The sequence below is a fragment of the Rhinoraja longicauda genome, chromosome 19 (genome assembly GCF_053455715.1).
Source record: "Rhinoraja longicauda isolate Sanriku21f chromosome 19, sRhiLon1.1, whole genome shotgun sequence".
NCBI lineage: Eukaryota > Metazoa > Chordata > Chondrichthyes > Rajiformes > Arhynchobatidae > Rhinoraja > Rhinoraja longicauda.
In genome coordinates this window covers 12,680,131-12,699,193 of record NC_135971.1, presented here as the reverse complement: position 1 = coordinate 12,699,193, position 19,063 = coordinate 12,680,131, and the positions used below count along the sequence as shown (strand labels likewise).

At 51.9% G+C, this 19,063-nt stretch overlaps 1 protein-coding gene across 1 annotated transcript; it reads right to left on the bottom strand.

The window, feature by feature from the left end:
- Positions 1-1,752: 1,752 nt before the first annotated feature.
- Positions 1,753-18,835, bottom strand: LOC144602684 (uncharacterized). The gene is made up of 5 exons (XM_078415816.1): positions 18,648-18,835; positions 11,389-11,748; positions 7,683-7,820; positions 4,835-4,866; positions 1,753-2,867 (listed from the first exon to the last, which is right to left on the bottom strand). The coding sequence occupies exons 2-5, from the start codon at positions 11,501-11,503 to the stop codon at positions 2,610-2,612; spliced, it is 543 nt and encodes a 180-aa protein (XP_078271942.1). The 5' UTR covers positions 11,504-11,748; positions 18,648-18,835; the 3' UTR covers positions 1,753-2,609.
- Positions 18,836-19,063: the final 228 nt, after the last annotated feature.

Genomic DNA, 19,063 nt, shown 5'->3' with positions numbered 1-19,063 from the left:
TCAATAAAATGTACCTGACTTGTTGTAAAGTTTGTAGTATGTTCTGATAATCCTAATATAATTAATTTTGGATCCATATCCAATTGCTTGTCGATAACTTTAGAAACTATTTTTAAAATATCCAACCAGAAATTTTGCATTTTTATGCAAGTTACGAAAATATGAATTAAATTAGCTTCTTGAAATTGACATTTATCACAAATAGGAGAGATACTAGGAAAAATCCTAGTTTTCTATTTTTGCTTCTGCTGTCCAATGTACTTTGAAACATAGAAACATAGAAAATAGGTGCAGGAGTAGGCCATTCGGCCCTTCGAGCCTGCACCGCCATTCAATATGATCATGGCTGATCATCAAGCTCAGTAACCTGTACCTGCCTTCTCTCCATACCCCCTGATCCCTTTAGCCATAAGGGCCACATCTAACTCCCTCTTAAATATAGCAAATGAACTGGCCTCAACTACCTTCTGCGGCAGAGAATACCACAGACTCACCACTCTCTGTGTGATGAAATGTTTTCTCATATAACTTCGTGTTATATTTAGGGGGATACTAGACCAAGTTGACCCTTTGGGCCCAAACCTCACCTGCATTGGTGCAGCACCCTCTCATCCCCCTCCCCTCTCCCCAACTCCCCACTCCCCTCTCCTCTCTCCCCTCTCCCCAACTCCCCTCTCCCCACTCCGCTCTCCCCTCTCCCCTCTCCCTTCTCCCCTCTCCCCCTCCATACCACCCCCTCCCTCTCTCCCCTCCCACTCCCCTTCCGCCTCCCCTCCCTCTCTCCCTTCCCCTACCCCCACTCCATACCTCTCAACCCCCCTTATCCTCCCTCCCTGCCTCCCCTTCCCCCTCCCCTCCACCTCCCCTCCCCTCCACCTCCCCTCCCCCCCTCCCCCTCCCCCTCCCCCTCCCCCTCCCCCTCCCCCTCCCCCTCCCCCTCCCCCTCCCCCTCCCCTCCCCTCCCCCTCCCCCTCCCCTCCCCCTCCCCCTCCCCCTCCCCCTCCCCCTCCCCCTCCCCCTCCCCCTCCCCCTCCCCCTCCCCCTCCCCCTCCCCCTCCCCCTCCCCCTCCCCCTCCCCCTCCCCCTCCCCTCCACCTCCCCTCCCCTCCCCTCCACCTCCCCTCCCCCCCTCCCCCTCCCCCTCCCCCTCCCCCTCCCCCTCCCCCTCCCCCTCCCCCTCCCCCTCTCCCCCTCCCCCTCCCCTTCCCCTCCCCCCACTCCATACCCCTCAACTCCCCTTATCCTCACCCTCCCTCCATCCCTCCCTCCATCCCTCCCTCCCCCTTCCTCCCTAGGAGATAGATTTAAACTTTAAAATGTGAACGGGACCTAAGGTGACAAGGTGACATGTTCTGAGTAAATATGTAATTTGATAATGTTTGATTAATAAAACTATTTAAAATACCTCGAACAATATCACCGTCTATCAGTGGTGCGATAATGTAAGGTGTCAGTTGAACGTGAATTGATGTATAACGATGAGGGAATAGTATGTTTACATGTTGGAATGTTTCAGATATGCACCTTATGTTGTCCGCTGTAAATCTGTCTTTCAAAACTGTTATAAAATGTAAGTGAAATTTTTTTGCGTGTCTTATTACAGAAAATCCATGACAATCTGATTAAAATTAGGAAATGAGTTTTGTATACCACTTTTATGACCAACTGTATCAATCTGATTGTGTAAGTATGGATGTTAACATTAATCGAAGTTCGTTCCATCACATCTCCTAAAATATTTTCTAAAACAACGGCGTAAAATGTGCAGATTATTTAACCCCAATTTATTATTTAAATCCAAAGGCTAAAACCTGTTTCATAACTTCAAACTTTACATGCACGCCAACCTTCAAAATTAAATAGCCAAACATCATGTTATAGGAAAGATGTTCTCAAGCTGGAGAGGGTTCAGAGATGATTCACGAGGGTGTTGCCAGGACTAGAGGGTGTGAGCTATGGGGAGAAGTTGAGTACGCTGGGACCCTATTCCTTGGAGCGCAGGAGGATGAGGGGGTGATCTTATAGAGGTGTACAAAATCATGAGAAGAATAGATCGGGCAGATCTATTAAGAGAGCGCCGCCGCCAAATACCAAAGATACTAGAGGAGCAAGATAGACCACTCGACCCTAAAAACCGTAGTGCGCCACGGCGCCATTTTAGTAGGCAGAAACTTGCAGAAACATTTTAAAAGGAAAATAACAAAAATCTGTGCATTGGTAGATGAGATATATTCTGCATTTTAATGGTGTCATCACACATACTGTTCCGCCAAAACTCTGTTTACACTGCGAGAGGCGGATTTTGCTTACTAAAATAGCTCCTTTGCCTACTTCAGTATAGGTGATTTCGACTGAGTGGTCTATCTTGGAGAGAGGGAATGGGTGACGTTTCGTGTCGAGACCGTTCTTCAGACTGTCTGAAGAAGGGTCTCGACACGAAACGTCACCCATTCCTTCTCTTCGGAGATACTGCCTGACCTGCTGAGTTACTCCAGCATTTTGTGACACCTTAGATTTCTACCAGCATCTGCAGTTAATTTCCTACACGAGTGGTCCATCTTGCGCCGCTCCAGTATCTTTGCCAAACACATTCCTCTCATTCCCATGGTTCAGTGACGTGGTGGACGCTGAACATTTACGGTCGCGTACACAATCTGTTGGGCCTTTCTCCTGGGATTCTTCTCCGCCTTGCTCGAAGCTGGATTGTCCGCAGGAGCGGGATGTCTCAATGCGGAGTACACCACCGATTCTTCATTTCCTCCTGCTGCCGCCCCACTCTCTCCGGCACCGTGACCCGAATGGTGATTCCTGTTCGACCTTTGGATATTCAGGTCAGCATAGATGATATTTTTCGATGTGTCATTGCCCTGCAACGCAACGGGTTATTTGTTAGAAGATTTGAAACCTAAACAAGATCGGAAATTGTCCAGCACAACGTCCCTCTTCCAAAGTCCAAAACTCTGTGTGGTTTCAACCGCAATTAGTGTTGGTTTGTGGATTATTTCTTGCAAGGTTTACGAGGGTGTTGCCAAGACTAGAGGGTGTGAGCTACAGGGAGAGGTTGAGTAGGCTGGGTCTCTATTCCTTGGAGCGCAGGAGGATGAGGGGGTGAGCTTATAGAGGTGTATAAAATCATGAGAGGAATAGATGCACAGAGTCTCTTGTCCTGAATAGGTGAATCGAGGAACAGAGGACATAGGGTCAAGGTGAAGGGGAAAGGATTTAATAGGAATCTACGGGGTAACCTTTTCCACACAAAGGATGGTTGGTGTACGGAACCAGTTGCCAGAGGAGATAGTTAGAAACATACAAACATAGAAAATAGGTGCAGGAGGAGGCCATTCGGCCCTTCGATCCAGCACCGCCATTAATTGTGATCATGGCTGATCATCCACAATCAGTACCCCGTTCCTGCCTTCTCCCCATACCCCCTGACTCCACTATCTTTGAGCTCTATCTAGCTCTCTCTTGAAAGCATCCAGAGAATTGGCCTTCACTGCCTTCTGAGGCAGAGAATTCCACAGATTCACAACTCTTTGAGTGAAAAAGTTCTTCCTCATCTCCGTTCTAAATGGCCTACCCCTTATTCTTAAACTGTGCGTGGCCCCTGGTTCTGGACTCCCCCAACACCGTGAACGTGTTTCCTACCTCTTGCGTGTCGAATCCCTTAATAATCTTATATGTTTCTATAAGATCCCCTCTCATCCTTCTAAATTCCAGCCAATACAAGCCGAGTCGCTCCATTCTTTCAACATATGACAGTCCCGCCATCCCGAGAATTAACCTGGTGAACCTACGCTGCGCTCCCTCAATAGAAAGAATACCCTTCCTCAAATTTGGAGACCATAACAGCACACAAACGTGGAACACTGGGGAGCATAGCTATACTGTGAGAGGGGAAGAGTTTAATGGAGATATGCGGGCCAAGTTTTTTTTACACAGAGGTTGGTGGGAGCCTGGAACGAAATTGCCATGGGGGGTTGTGGAGGCGGTACGTTAATGGCGTTTAAGAGGCTGATGCATAAGCACAGGGAAGTGCAGAGAATAGAGGGATATGGATCATGCACAGGCAGATGAGATTAGTTTAACTTGACATCATGTTGGGCAGAAACGTTGTGGGCAGAAACATTGTTCCTGTGTTCTATATTAGAAACATCGAAACATAGAAACATGGAAAATAGGTGCAGGAGGAGGCCATTTGGCCCTTCGAGCCAGCACCGCCATTCATTGTAGGTAGACACAAAACGCTGGAGTAACTCAGTGGGCCAGGCAGCGTCTCAGGAGAGAAGGAATGGGTGACGTTTCGGGTCGAGGCCCTTATCATATCATATCATATCATATATATACAGCCGGAAACTGGCCTTTTCGGCCCTCCAAGTCCGTGCCGCCCAGCGATCCTCGCACATTAACACTATCCTATACCCACTAGGGACAATTTTTACATTTACCCAGCCAATTAACCTACATACCTGTACGTCTTCTTCAGACTGAATAGAAAATAAGTGCAGGAGGAGGCTTATTTGGACCTTCGAGCCAGCAACGCCATTCATTGTGATCATGGCTGATCTTCCACATCAGTAACCCGTGCCTGCCTTCTCCCCATACCCCTTGATTCCACTAGCCGCTCGAGCTCTATCCAACTCTCTTTCAAATTCATCCAGTGAATTGGCCTCCACTGCCTTCTGTGACAGAGCATTCCACAAATTCACAACTCTATGGGTGAAAAAGTTTCTTCTCACCTCAGTTTTAAATGGCCTCCCCTTTATTGTTAGACTGTGTGGCCCCTGGTTCTGGACTCCCCCAACATTGGGAACATTTTTATTTGACTACTTACCTGATCACATTCTTCAGTTCTGTTTCCTTTATCTGTAATATATTGTAAACAAGATCATTATTTCAAACCCAGAAACAAATTAACTACCAATAATGAAATTCGATTTCATTCAATAGAAGATGGGGCCTATGAGAATATAGTTCGTTCATTAACATAACTTATCTCTTCATTAACATAACCTTTCTCTTACAAAATCACATTTTCTCTGTACAATTGTTTTTCTTTAATATAGAGTCATAAGGCATCGAAACAAGTTGTCCCTCCCCCAACTTCCCCATGTCGATCAAGATGCACCATCTACGCCCGTCCCATCTCACGTTTGGTCGCATCTCTCTAAATATTTCGTTGGCACACTGGCCTAGAAGGCTTAGGAAGTTTGTCATGTTCCCTCCAACTCCCACCAACTTCTGCAGCTGCACCGTAGAAAGCATTTTATCCGGATGCATCACAGCTGGGTCTGGGAACAGCTCCATCAAAGACCGCAAGAAATTTCATCGAATTGTGGACGCAGCCCAGACCATCACACAAAAACCACCATCCTTCTTATTGACTCCATTTATACCTCACGCTGGCTCGGCAAGACCAACAGCATAACCAAGGACCACAACTGACGCCCTGGCCCTGAGAGTCATAGAAAATAGGTGCAGGAGGAGGCAGAAACGTTGTGGGCAGAAACATTGTTCCTGTGTTCTATATTGGAAACATAGAAACATGGAAAATAGGTGCAGGGGGAGGCCATTTTGGCCCTTCGAGCCAGCACCGCCATTCATTGTAGGTAGACACAAAATGCTGGAGTAACTCAGCGAGTCAGGCAGCGTCTCAGGAGAGAAGGAATGGGTGACGTTTCGGGTCGAGACCCTTCTTCAGACTGAATAGAAAATAAGTGCAGGAGGAGGCTATTTGGCCCTTCGAGCCAGCACCGCCATTCATTGTGATCATGGCTGATCATCCACAACCAGTAACCCGTGCTTGCCTTCTCCCCATACCCCTTGATTCCACTAGCCCCTCGAGCTCTATCTAACTCTCTTTTAAATTCATCCATTGAATTGGCCTCCACTGCCCTCTGTGGCAGAGAATTCCACAAATTCACAACAAATTCTCTGGGTGAAAAAGTGTTTTTTCTCACCTCAGTTTTAAATGGCCTCCCCTTTGTTCTTAGACCGTGTGTGGCTCCTGGTATAGTCGGGGGAGAGGGAGATACAGAGATAAGGAAGTGCAAGGTATGGGAACGAGACATCAAAGGGGGTGGAGATCAAGGAAGAGGGGTTCTCGTTCTCGTTCTCACACTTTACATTTTCTTATCTCTGTGTATCTCCCTCTCCCCTGACTCTCACTCTGAGAAGGGTCTCGACCCGAAACGTCACCCATTCCTTCTCTCCAGAGATGCTGCCTGTCCCGCTCCGTTACTCCAGCATTTTGTGTCTAAACCGCTTTCTGTAGTTCCTTCCTACACATTGAGATAATAAATTTGCTGCAAATTTAATAATTCTCCTGTGTCATGTTTCTTCACTCCCTCCACATTCGGAACTTGTGCGCCTCGTATTCCCCTGTTAAAAGCTTCCTCGAGTCGTTTTATGGACCAATAACTCCTGCTGGCATTTTATACGCATAAACAAGATTCTTTCTCGCTTCTGATTAGTGCAAAATAAACTCCACAATCTGTGCAATACATTCAGTTTTTTGAAGAAAACACAAAATGCTGGAGTAACAGCGTGTCAGGCAGCATTTCTGGAGAATGGGACGGTGGCACAGCGGTAGAGTTGCTGCCTCACAGCGCTAGAGACCCGGGTTCGATCCCGACTACGGGCACTGTCTGTACGGAGTTTGTACGTTCTCCCCGTGACCTGCGTGGGTTCCCCCAGAGATCTTCGGTTTCCTCCCGCACTCCAAAGATCCACAGGTTTGTAGGTTAATTGGTTTGGTATAAATGTAAAAAGTGTCCCTAGTGTGCGTACGATTGTGTTGATTTGCAGAGATCGCTGGTCGGTGCGGAGTCGCTGGGCCGAATGGCCTGCTTCCGCTCTGTATCGCTGAAATAAACTAAACTAACACATGGACATGGAAAAAACTGCAGATGCTGGACACCTCCGCTCAGTCCGTCTTAAACCTGCCTGATATCCCGGTGGATCAGCACTTCAACTCGCCCTCCCACTCCCAACCCGAACTTTCTGTCCTGGACCTCCTCCGTTGTCAGAGTGAGGCCCAGCGCAAATTGGAGGAACAGCACCTCATATTTCGCTTGGGCAGTTTACACCCTAGCGGTATGAACATTGACCTCTCTAACTTCAGATCGCCCCTGCTTTCCCTCTCTCTCCATCCCCTCCTCTTCCCAGTTCTCCCACTAGTCTTCCTGTGTCCGATTACATCCTATCTTTGACCTGCCCCCTCCCCCGACATCAGTCTGAAGAAGGTATCACAAAATGTTGGAGTAACTCAGCGGGTCTGGCAGCATCTAGGAGAGAAAGAATGGGTGACGTTTCTGGTCGAGGCCCTTCTTCAGACTGATGTCAGGGGAGCGGGCGGAACAAAGAAAGAATATAGTTGGAGACAGGAAGACAGTGGGAGAACTGGGAAGTGGGAGGGGGGGGGGGGGGAGCGAGGGACAGAGGAACTATCTAAATTATGAAGCTACTCAGTCTGAAGAAGAGTCTCGACCCGAAACGTAGCCCATACCTTCTCTCCCGAGAAGCTGCCTGTCCCGCTGAGTTACTCCAGCATTTTGAGTCCACCTTAAACTAGCAAATGGACAGGACCTTTAGAGCCCAGAAGATCTAATCCTTCTTGGATTTCCCTGCTGCGTTTTAGTGCATGCGTTTTCGTACCAAGGAAATTGCTTCCATGTTATTACCTGGAGATCTACAGCGGCGTCGCAGATAAATGGTCAGAATGAGTGCCATGGCCAGCAACGCTAAAGCCAAGCTTCCAAACACCGACAGAAGGATATTCTTTAGATTAGAAGACAATTCCTGGCCGCCCTGACCAGACCCTGTTGAGAAATAAAACACGGGTAAAAGACGCAGCCACATGTAACTGTGCAGGCCAAATCAATTTATATATTTTTAAGGCGGAGATTGATAGATTCGCGATTGGTACGGGTGTCAGGTGTTATGGAGAGAAGGCATTAGTGTGGGATTTTTCTTTAGTTGAGCTTTAGAAACATTGAAACATAGAAAATGGGTGCAGGAGGAGGCCATTTGGCCCTTCGAGTTAGCGCCGTCATTCCCTGTGATCATGGCTGATCGTCCACCCGTGCCTGCCTTCTCCCCATATCCCTCGATTCCCCGAGGCACCTCGAGCTCTATCTAACTCTCTTTTAAATTAACCCCGTGAATTGGCCACCACTGCCTTCTGTAATTTAGTGGAGAGATGCAGCGCGGAAACAGGCCCTTCGGCCCACCGAGTCCGCACCGACCAGCGATCACGGCACGCTAACTAAGAATAAGGGGAGGCCATTTAAAACTGAGATGAGGAAAAACTTTTTCAGTCAGAGAGTTGTGAATCTGTGGAATTCTCTGCCTCAGAAGGCAGTGGAGGCCAATTCTCTGAATGCATTCAAGAGAGAGCTAGATAGAGCTCTTAAGGATAGCGGAGTCAGGGGGGTATGGGGAGAGGGCAGGAACGGGGTACTGATTGAGAATGATCAGCCATGATCACATTGAATGGTGGTGCTGGCTCGAAGGACCGAATGGCCTCCTCCTGCACCTATTGTCTATTGTCTATTGTCATAACACACAGGTGATAATTTACATTGACACCAAGCCAATTGTCCTGCAATTCTGCACGTCTCTGGAGTGCTACACCCCAGCGGTATGAATATTGACTTCTCTAATTCCAAATAACCCTCTCTCCGTCCCTCCCCGCCCTCGTTCTCTCACGTTTCTTTGTCCTCTTGATTAATTTTACTGATTGCGTGCCTCCTTGTCACCTCCACCTCAGCCCAACACCAACGTCTTGGTCAACAGGCCTGCTTTGACCTGTCGTTTTCACACCTCACGTGCTCTTTGCCCCCTTCCATATCCCCCTCTACTGACTCTCAGTCTGAAGAAGGGTCTCGACCCGAAACGTCACCCGTTCCTTCTCTCCAGAGATGCTGCCTGACCCGCGGAGTCTATCTATGTGTTGTCTATCTAAAGGCAGGCGGAGATAGACACAAAAACCTTCTTCAGACTGAGAGTCAGGGGAGAGGGAGATTAGAGATTTGAAAGGGTGCAAAGAGCATGTGAGGTGTGAAAACGACAGATCAAAGCAGACGCTTATTCAAGACGATGAATGGTTCTGAAGAAGGGTCTCGAACCGAAACGTCACCCATTGCTTCTCTCCAGAGATGCTGCCTGTCCCGCTGAGTTGCTCCAGCTATCTTCGGTTTAAACCAGCATCTGCATTTCCTCACATCTTCCCATCTCCACCCCTTTCTGCTTTCCAAAGAGACCGTTCGCTCCGCAACACCCTGGTTAACTCATTCCTTCCCACCCAAACCTCCCCCTCCCCGGGTACCTTCCCCAGCAACCACAGGAGATGCAACACCTGTCGCTATACCTCCTCCATCGACTCTGTCCAGGGACCCCGACAGTCTTTTCAAGTGAGGCCGAGGTTCACTTGCACCTCCTCCAACCTCATCCACTGTGTCCGTTGTTCAAAGCGTGGACTCTTGTACATCGGCGACACCAAACGCAGACTGGGCGATCATTTCGCGGAACACCCTCGCTCAGCCGGCCTGGACCTACCAGATCTCCCGGTTGCCAAACACTTTAATTCTCCTTCCCATTCCCACACTGACCTGTGAAGAATTCCACAGACCTCTGGGTGGAAAATAATTCTTCTCACCTCAGTCTTAAATGGTGTCCCCTTTAGACAATAGACAATAGGTGCAGGAGGAGGCCATTCGGCACTTCGAGCCAGCACCGCCATTCAATGTGATCATGGCTGATCATTCTCAATCAGTACCCCGTTCCTGTCTTCTCCCCATACCCCCTGACTCCGTTATCCTTAAGAGCTCTATCAAGCTCTCTCTTGAATGTATTCAGAAAATTGGCCTCCACTGCCCTCTGAGGCAGAGAATTCCACAGATTTACAACTCTCTGACTAATTTTTTCCCCCTCATCTCCGTTCTAAATGGCGTACCCCTTAGTCGTAAACTGTGGCCCCTGGTTCTGGACTCCCCCAACATTGGGAACATTTTTCCTGCATCTAGCTTGTCCAGTTCTTTTATAATTTTATACGTTTGTACAAAATCCCCTCTCATCCTTCTAAACTCAAGTGAATACATGCCCAGTCTTCCCACGCTGACCTTTCTGTCCTGGGCCTCCTCCACTGTCAGAGTGAGGCTAAACGCAAATTGGAGGAACAGCATCTCATAATTCGCTTGGGCAGCTTACACCCCAGTGGTATGAATATTGACGTCTCTAACTTCAGGTAACCCCAGCATTCCCTCTCTCTCTACCCCTCCCCCACCCAAGTCACACCAGCTTCGCGTTTTCACCCAAGGACGAAACAACTGCATGTTTCCTTTATCATGGTTACTTTGATTTTGGCACATCTTTCATTCATAGAACATAGAAACATAGAAAATAGGTGCAGGAGTAGGCCATTCGGCCCTTCGAGCCTGCACCGCCATTCAATATGATCATGGCTGATCATCCAACTCAGTATCCCGTACCTGCCTTCTCTCCATACCCCCTGATCCCTTTAGCCACAAGGGCCACATCTAACTCCCTCTTAAATATAGCCAATGAACTGGCCTCAACTACCTTCTGTGGCAGAAAATTCCACCGACTCACCACTCTCTGTGTGAAGAAATGTTTTCTCATCTCGGTCCTAAAAGACTTCCCCCTTATCCTTAAGCTGTGACCCCTTGTTCTGGACTCCCCCAACATCGGGAACAATCTTCCCGCATCTAGCCTCTCCAACCCCTTAAGAATTTTATATGTTTCAATAAGATCCCCCCTCAGTCTTCTAAATTCCAGCGAGTACAAGCCTAGTCTATCCAGTCTTTCTTCATATGAAAGTCCTGCCATCCCAAGGATCAATCTGGTGAACCTTCTCTGTACTCCCTCTAAGGCTAGAATGTATTTCCTCAGATTAGGAGACCAAAACTGTACACAATACTCCAGGTGCGGTCTCACCAAGGCCCTGTACAACTGCAGCAGAACCTCCCTGCTCCTATACTCAAATCCTCTTGCTATGAATGCTAACATACCATTCGCTTTCTTCACTGCCTGCTGCACCTGCACGCTTGCTTTCCATGACTGGTGCACCATGACACCCAGGTCACGTTGCATCTCCCCTTTTCCTAATTGGCCACCATTCGTTGTTCTTTATCACTCTATGCCATCGCCTGTCTCTCGTTTCCCTTCGCCCAAACTCGTCTGAAGAAGGATCTCGACCTGAAACGTCACCCATTCCTTCTCTCCAGAGATGGTGCCTGTCCCGCTGAGTTACTGTAGATTTTTTTATGCGTCTATCTGCAGTTCCTTCCTACACACAAAGGCAAGTGGAGGCGGATTAAGAATGGTCTTAAGAACAGTAAAGATAAAGTTAAGGTAACTGAAACTTACGTGTGACTGTGACTGCCGTACTGATACATGTGACTCTGACTGCTGTGCCGCTACCATGAAATATTCCCCCCTTCATAAATGTCACTTGGCAGTGATACCTTCCTGTATCGTTCATTTTGAGTTCAGTGATTTCGATAGATTCACTTAGAATTCCGGTTGAACTAAATTTCAGAACGCGACCATAATAGTCGCCGCTCGTGTTGTGGACGGTCCGAGTTTCCGTGTCCACGTACCAACTAATGGCGCCAAGTTCATTGTTTCGCTTGCCAACCAATGCACAATTTAACCGCACAGTCCCGCCTTCAGTAACTGTGACCTGCGACGGTGATTGTCTGATCGATTCATCGGATCCAACAGCTCCTGAAAGCAGAAATAATCTTATAGATTCGGCGCTGGCCTTTCGGCCCATCCAGCCAATGCCATCCGTGACAACCGGCTACACAATCCCATTTACCCGCGTTGGGATCGTGGTCTTAGCGTTTCAAGTGCTTGGCGAGACGCCTCTTAAACGTCGTAAGGCAACCCGGGTTCGATCCCGACCCCGGCCGCTGTCTGTCTGTGTGGAGATTTCACTTCTCCCCAGTGACCGCGCGGGATTACTCCGGGTACACCGGTTTCCACCCACATCCCATAGACGTGCAGGTGTGTAGGTTAATCGCCCTCTGTAAATGTCTCCCGATGTGTGGTGAGGTGATGCGGAAGTGGAATAACATCGTGGTGTGAATGAACTAGCGTGGAGCTCGCCTTTGACAACGTTAAGTTCAATTTTCTAACACATCGCCCATTTTCCAATTGATCTGTGTCATGCTGTCTTCTAGAAGAATCTGTCTTGCTATTTACACAACAGCACTAAATTTTAAAAAATCAAAATATCCCACTTTCAACCCCGGGTCTAACTGAATGACGGAATACACCAGAGGGCGTGTGTCTCTCTCTCTCTCTCTCTCTCTCTCTCTCTCTCTCCCTCTCTCTCTCTCTCTCCCTCCCTCTCTCTCTCTCTCTCTCTCCCTCTCCCTCCCTCTCCCTCCCTCTCCCTCCCTCTCCCTCTCTCCCTCCCTCTCCCTCCCTCTCCCTCCCTCTCCCTCAAAGACTTTATTCAGCACAATCACATGATACATCACATCAAAACCACAATCAGAGGTTACAAAACATCAGGTAATCATTATAATACAACATTGCCTTCATTATTTACAATGCTCTCAACCCCCCGCGGTGACCAGCGTTCACGGAAGGCCTCCAGAGTCCCCGTGATCACCGCGTGTTCCCTCTCTAGGGACACGCGCGCACGGACGTAGGCCCGGAAGAGGGGGAGGCAGCCGACTCTGGCAAGACCATCGACCGCCCGCTGCCTGGACCCACGAATGGCCATCTTGGCCAGGCCCAGGAGCAAACCGACAGGGAAATCCCACCCTCCTGACCGGCCCTCCCCACTCCCAGCCCTGAGCCCAAACACCAGGATCGTAGGACTGAAATGCAGCCAAAACTTGAGGAGCAACCCCTTCAGATACTCATACAGGGGCAGCAACCTCACACACTCCATGTACATGTGGAACACGGACTCTTCCTCGCCGCAGAAAATACAGGCGGCCGGCGTGTCCGTGAACCGGCTCAAAAATTTATTACACACAACGGCTCTGTGCAACACTCTCCACCCCAGGTCCCCGATGTAAAGGGGGAGGACACCCTTGTAGAGAGACCTCCACTGGGGACCACCCCCGCCATCAGGTGGTAACACGGATCGCCACGGCGTATCCGGACGGAAGACGAAGGCGAGGAGGTGCAGAGTGTGCAGGAGCATCCTATACAGTAAACGTCTGCCTGCATCACGGAACGGCACGCTGGGCATCTGGGAGAGGCGGCTCAAGTTGTGTGGGGCCGGCTCCCGGGAAATATTCCGGAGCCTGGGCCCGATGAGCAGTTCCGGCGGAGCGGGGGTAAGCTCGGCCGGAATCACTCCAAGCTCACGCCGCTCCCCAACACCCACCGCGACAGCGTGAGGACCGGCTCCCACCACAGCCACAACACCCCCCTCCCCCTGAGGAGCAACGCGCTGACTGAAGATGACCAAATTCCTCACTCTCAACACATCGCGGTAAAAGCTTGGCATGTCCCGTGTGGCGGGTCGGCTGATGCCCGCCACCGGGAGCCGCCAAACCCCCCTTAGGCACTGGCCCTGGCGGAAAAAATACGTGGCCAGAGCGTGCCACCTGGGAGGGTGCTCCGCGTACACGTACCTCCGCAGAGTCCTGAGACGGAGAGCCGCCACCTGGGTACGCACGCATACCAAGGACTGGCCACCCTCCTCTAGCGGGAGACTCAGGACTGCGGCTGAGACCCAGTGTTTCCTCCCTCCCCAAAAGAAATCCACTAACCTCTTCTGTACAGCATTTACAAAGGTAGAGGGCGGGACAAGAGTGGCCAGCCGGTACCATAACATTGAGGCCACCAGCGGTTTATGACCAGCACCCTACCCTGGAAAGAAATAACCCTAAGCAAGCCTGACCAGCGTCCCAGCCGGGCGACGACTTTCGTCTCTAGCTCCTGCCAGTTCGCCGGCCAAGCATCCTCAGTGGGACTCAGGTAGATCCCCAGGTAGAGGAGGTGCGTGGTACTCCACGCATAATCCTTCATCTCTTCCGGCAGGGAGTCCACCTGCCACTGGCCCACTAGAAGTCCGGAGCACTTACTCCAGTTGATCCTAGCGGACGAAGCAGCTGAGAACACCTGCTGGCATTCGTGCATCCTCCGCAGGTCAACAGGATCAGTGAACGTAAGGAGAATGTCATCGGCATAGGCCGAGAGAACCACCTCCACCCCCAGTCCTGGTAGAACCAGGCCTGCCAACCGCCTCCTAAGAAGACACAGGAATGGCTCCACACAGACCGAGTACAACTGCCCAGACATGGGGCACCCCTGGCGTACCCCCCTCCCAAAGCGAATGGGAGCCAACAATGCACCGTTAATCTTCACGAGACACTCTGCTGCGGTGTACAAAAGCCGGACCCGGGCCACAAAATGCGGTCCAAAACCGAACGCTTGCAGTGTCCCGAAGAGGTAATCATGGTCCACCCTGTCAAAAGCCTTCTCCTGATCCAGGGATAGAAAGGCAGCTGACTGACCAGTGCCCTGGGCCAGATGGATCAGGTCCCTAACCAAATGGATGTTATCTTGGATGGACCGACCAGGGACTGTATAGGACTGGTCAGGGTGGATCATTTGGGATAGTACGGAGCCCAGGCGATTTGCCATTGCCCGTGCAAAAACTTTATACTCTGTACAGAGGAGAGAGACCGGGCGCCAGTTCTTCAACAGGCGGAGTTCGCCCTTCTTGGGTAGCAGGACAACGACTGCCCTGCGCCACGAGAGGGGCATCTCCCCGGTCGCCAGGCTCTCCCCCAGAACCTTCATGTAGTCACCCCCCAGGACATCCCAGAAGGCTCTAACAAACTCAACCGTCAGCCCATCCAGCCCAGGGGACTTACCCCTTCTGAGCTGGTGCAGGGCACCAGTCACCTCCTCCAATGATAAGGGGTCATCAAGCTGTTCAACCACCCCTCTATCTATAGTCGGTAGCCTCTCCCACAGAACCCGCTGAGCCTCTCCGCTGACACCATCCGCAGAGAACAGCGTTCCATAAAAGGACCGAACTAATGCACTAATCCCCACTGGGTCTGTGGCCGAGGAGCCATCGTCAGCGAGCAGCTCGACGAGCTGTTTGCGGGCTCCTCGCCCTTTCTCCAGAGAGAGAAAGAAAGGTGAAGCCCGGTCCAGATCATGCAGCATCTGGACTCGCGACCTCACGTAAGCACCTCGGGACCGCTCAAGCTGCAGGTCCCTCAGCGCTTCCTTCCTCTCCTGAAACTCTCCCCACTCACAGGAGTCCTCACCGACCCGGCCCAAGCGAGACTCTGCGTCGAGTAACTCCTTCTCGAGTCGCTCGACTGCCGCGTCCCGCCTTCTGGTCGACCCTCCCGTGTAGTCCTGACAGAAAAGACGGATGTGAGCTTTCCCCACATCCCACCACTGCTTAAGGGAAGGGAAGCCCCTCTGCCTCTCTCTCCACTTCACCCAGAACCGCCTGAAAGACTCCCGGAATCGGCGATCCTCCAGCAGCTGGTTATTAAAGTGCCAGTACGCGGACCCAGCCCGTGTGCGCGCTGGAATAAAATCCACTCGCACCAGGCAGTGGTCCGAACATGGCACCGTCCGCATAGAGGCCGCCGAGACCCGGGAGACATACGCTCTGGAGATGTACACACGGTCGATACGGGAACCACCCCCCTCAGACCTCCGCGAAAACGCGTTGGAATCAGGGTGGAGATTCCGCCACGCATCAACCAGCTCGAAAGATTCAATCACACCTCTCAACTTCTTCGCCACTGCAGGGGCACACTGAATACCAGAGCGATCTCGCGTCTCAAGGGTACAATTGAAATCCCCCCCAAGGAAGACACACTCTCCGCAATCAATGGTGCTCAGCAGAGCAGTCACCTCCTGAAGTAACCGCGCTTGCATCGTGCCGGTGCTGGGGGCGTACACGTTAATGAAATGTAACGGCACGCCATCCAGGATCACGGCCAGATAGAGCAAACGGCCTGGCACAACTTCCTGCACCTTCACAATCTCTGGCTGGAAAGTCGGGGCCAACAGGAAAGCCACCCCACTTGACTTTGTACTGAGGTGGCTCATGTAGACCCCCCCCTCCCACTCCAGGACCCAGGTGGGCTCATCACTAACAACAGTGTGCGTCTCTTGTAGAAAGCTCACTGCATACTTCCCCTCTCTGAGGACCGATTGATGGTGAAACCTACGAAGGTCCCCCCTTCCACCGTTTATATTTAGGCTAACTACTGTGAACTTGAACGCTCACTAGACTTATTCCTCACGCTCCTTGTGGGAGTGAAGCCCCTCTCTTTTAGGAGCTTCAAAAACTCCCCGAATTGACGCTTATCACAAGCACTTAGAGCATTATCCCTACTGTTAAGGATAGCACTAAGTGTCCGGATAGTTCCCCCCAGGTCTGGCCACCGTTCGGTAGCTAGCCGGACTTTGCTCCTACTGTGCTGATGTTCATGCAAAAACTCTCGAATCTCAATGATGCCGGCCGCTCGAGCCACAGCACTGGAGTCCTGGCATTCTGCCAACCCACTGACACCTGAAGCAACATCTTCCTCCTCCCTGCACTCAAGGTCATGGCCCAGATTTGGCAGACTGCCACTGGCTGCCAGCTCGCTCTCTTCACTGTGTAAGCTGGCTCCAACACCCTCCCCCCCCTCCGGCATGATCCCACCCCCGGGATCAATGTCGAGGGAGAGTCCTGACACCTCCAACAGCGATGAGCCGGCCAGTGTATGGCCAGGCTCCTGCACACTCTCCCCGCCCTCTACAACTGGGCCTGGGGAAGAACAAAACCAGGGCGCCCCCAGGGCCCGCGGTCCACCTTCACCCCCGGAATCTGACTGAGAGACATGACCCGCAACAGCCCCGTCCCCCTCCGCATCCAGGGAACCCACTCCCCCAGCATCACCCAGAGAGTCTCCATCCTCCACCACCAGGGGAGTACCCTCACTGGGGCCCACTGAAGGAGCCAGTGTTTCTGGACTCTCCCCTACTTCCTCAGTCTGTGGGGCAGCACACCCCTCAGTTACTCTCATAGTTCTAATGAGGAGCATAGGCTGGGAAACCACCCCTACAACCGAGACCCCCCCTTCGGGTTGTCCCTGCTCGTCCTCCCTCCCAGGGGACACATTCCCAGGGCAGCCAACCCCAACATCTTGTGAGATATCACCCTCTGAAGGCCCCTGGGACGAAAGGGCAACCCCCGGCCTAGAGGACACTAGTCGTGGATCACCATCCTCTACCGGAGTGGAGGGTCTCGGGGCAGGCAGCCCCCTGGCCTTATGCCCAGGGCCATCCTCTTCCTCACCAGACGCACGCCTCCTCTTTACCCCCACGGCGGGCGGTGGTTCGGTGACCTCCATAAAGGAGGAGTCCTCCACCTCCACACTGCCAGCTTCCTCTCTTTCATCCCTTTGATCAGCCACCGCAGATCCCAACAGGAACTCCCCCGCCCCCTCCCGTACCTCCTCAGCTCCTTGCTGAGCCCCGCCAGGTGCCCCCTGGACCTCTCCGGGCCCAACAGGCAGCCTTTGGGTGGGCTCAGGTGTGGGCGTGGGCCCATCCGTTTGCGATTGTTTCGCTTTAAGATTTCGCGTTTTCCTCGTGGGCTTCTTCCCCTTCTGCACGTGCCATTCCCCCTCCTCCTCCTCGCCCTCCCCCTGCACCTCTCCGCCAAGCTCCGCCGCAGGTACAGGGACATGGGGGTCGAGGGGCAGTGCTGCCCTGGGCCGCCAAGGTGGAACCAGCAGCCCCGGGTGGGCCAGCAGTGTCTCCCCGGGTCACCGAGGTGGAACTGGCAGCCCTGGGTGGGCCAGCAGTGTTTTCCTGGGCTGCAGCGTTGGGATTTCTCGCAGCACCCCGGCCATTGGGACAATCCCTGCGGAAGTGCCCGAACTCTTTACACGCATGACACCGTGCTTCCCCCCAACTCCAATACACGCGGTATTGGAGCCCCGCATTCTTAACGACAAAACTTCCCTCCGCGCCCATCCCTAATCCTACTTCCATGTACACCCGCCTCTTAAATGTATAGCTCCTTTGGAGACGAGTGCTGCTGCGCCAGGTCTGTTTAAGCCTAGTCAGCCTGGACCGCACCTCCCCAATCTCTGCCAGGTGTGGGCCAAGGAGCGCATCCCGGATGAAAGTGGGAACGTTGCGCAGGAGAACCGGTCGCACGGTGGACACCCATGGTTCCACCGGTACAAAGATCCCCCTCACTATAAGCCCCTTCTCCAAAGCTAGGGCCACATCCTGCTGTTCCTTTAGGATGAACTGACATTTACCCCATCCAACCTCAGCAGAGGCAATCTCGTCCTTCTTGAAGAGATCAAACAGGCTCTCCGCTAATTCCTCCTTGGACCACCGGTCCCCGGTTTGGACCGTGATCCCGTACTCGAGCCCCCCCAAGTTGACATAGGGCTCCTCCTCGAGTGACACCGGAGCGCAGCGAAGCCACACCTGCGTAGCTCCGACCCTGACCCCGACCCCGAGCTGCTGCAATCCTGACAGGGGTACAGAACAACACCCGAAACAACAGCAGTCCTCGCACAAAAACGCTCTCAGAGTCAGTCTCAGTCTAAAGAGCGGCAGAAGCAGTTCTCTCCAGTCGAGCAAAGGAACACGCCCACGCTTTTCCTCACCGCCGAGTGCAGCTTTTGGGGCTTTCTGAGGCCTTTCGAGCCCCTCCGGAATCTGCCAGATTTTGAAAAGTACCTTCACTTTGTTGAGCCCGAAGTCCCAGTCCGGGCACAATGTTATGGAAGCTGGATTGTGGAGCTAGAATCGCCACAAACACCACATCTTCCCAACTCCCAGTCTCCAGGTACGATTGGCAATCCGCCAGCCACTGCCGCTCCCACAGCTCTGCAGACAAGCGCTGGAGCTCCTCACTAAATGGAGAAATCCTTCGACAAAGGAAAGTTTCCGAAGTCCAACGTTCACTCAAACTTCGAACTCCGACTGCCTCTGTCCCTCTTCCTTCGACACACTCTTCAAAGGCTGCTTCAATCCTCTCAGCCACCGGAGCAGAGAGCAACACAACCTCTCTCAACCTCTC

Bases quoted from the DNA above. Each gene is read 5' to 3' on its own strand.
- LOC144602684 (XM_078415816.1), bottom strand. From the start codon at position 11,503: ATGAACGATACAGGAAGGTATCACTGCCAAGTGACATTTATGAAGGGG. The intron at 7,821-11,388 runs GTAAGTTTCAGT...ATTTCTCAACAG, and splicing joins TACGGCAGTCACAGTCACAC to GGTCTGGTCAGGGCGGCCAG. The intron at 2,868-4,834 runs GTAAGTAGTCAA...GTTGCGTTGCAG, and splicing joins GAACTGAAGAATGTGATCAG to GGCAATGACACATCGAAAAA.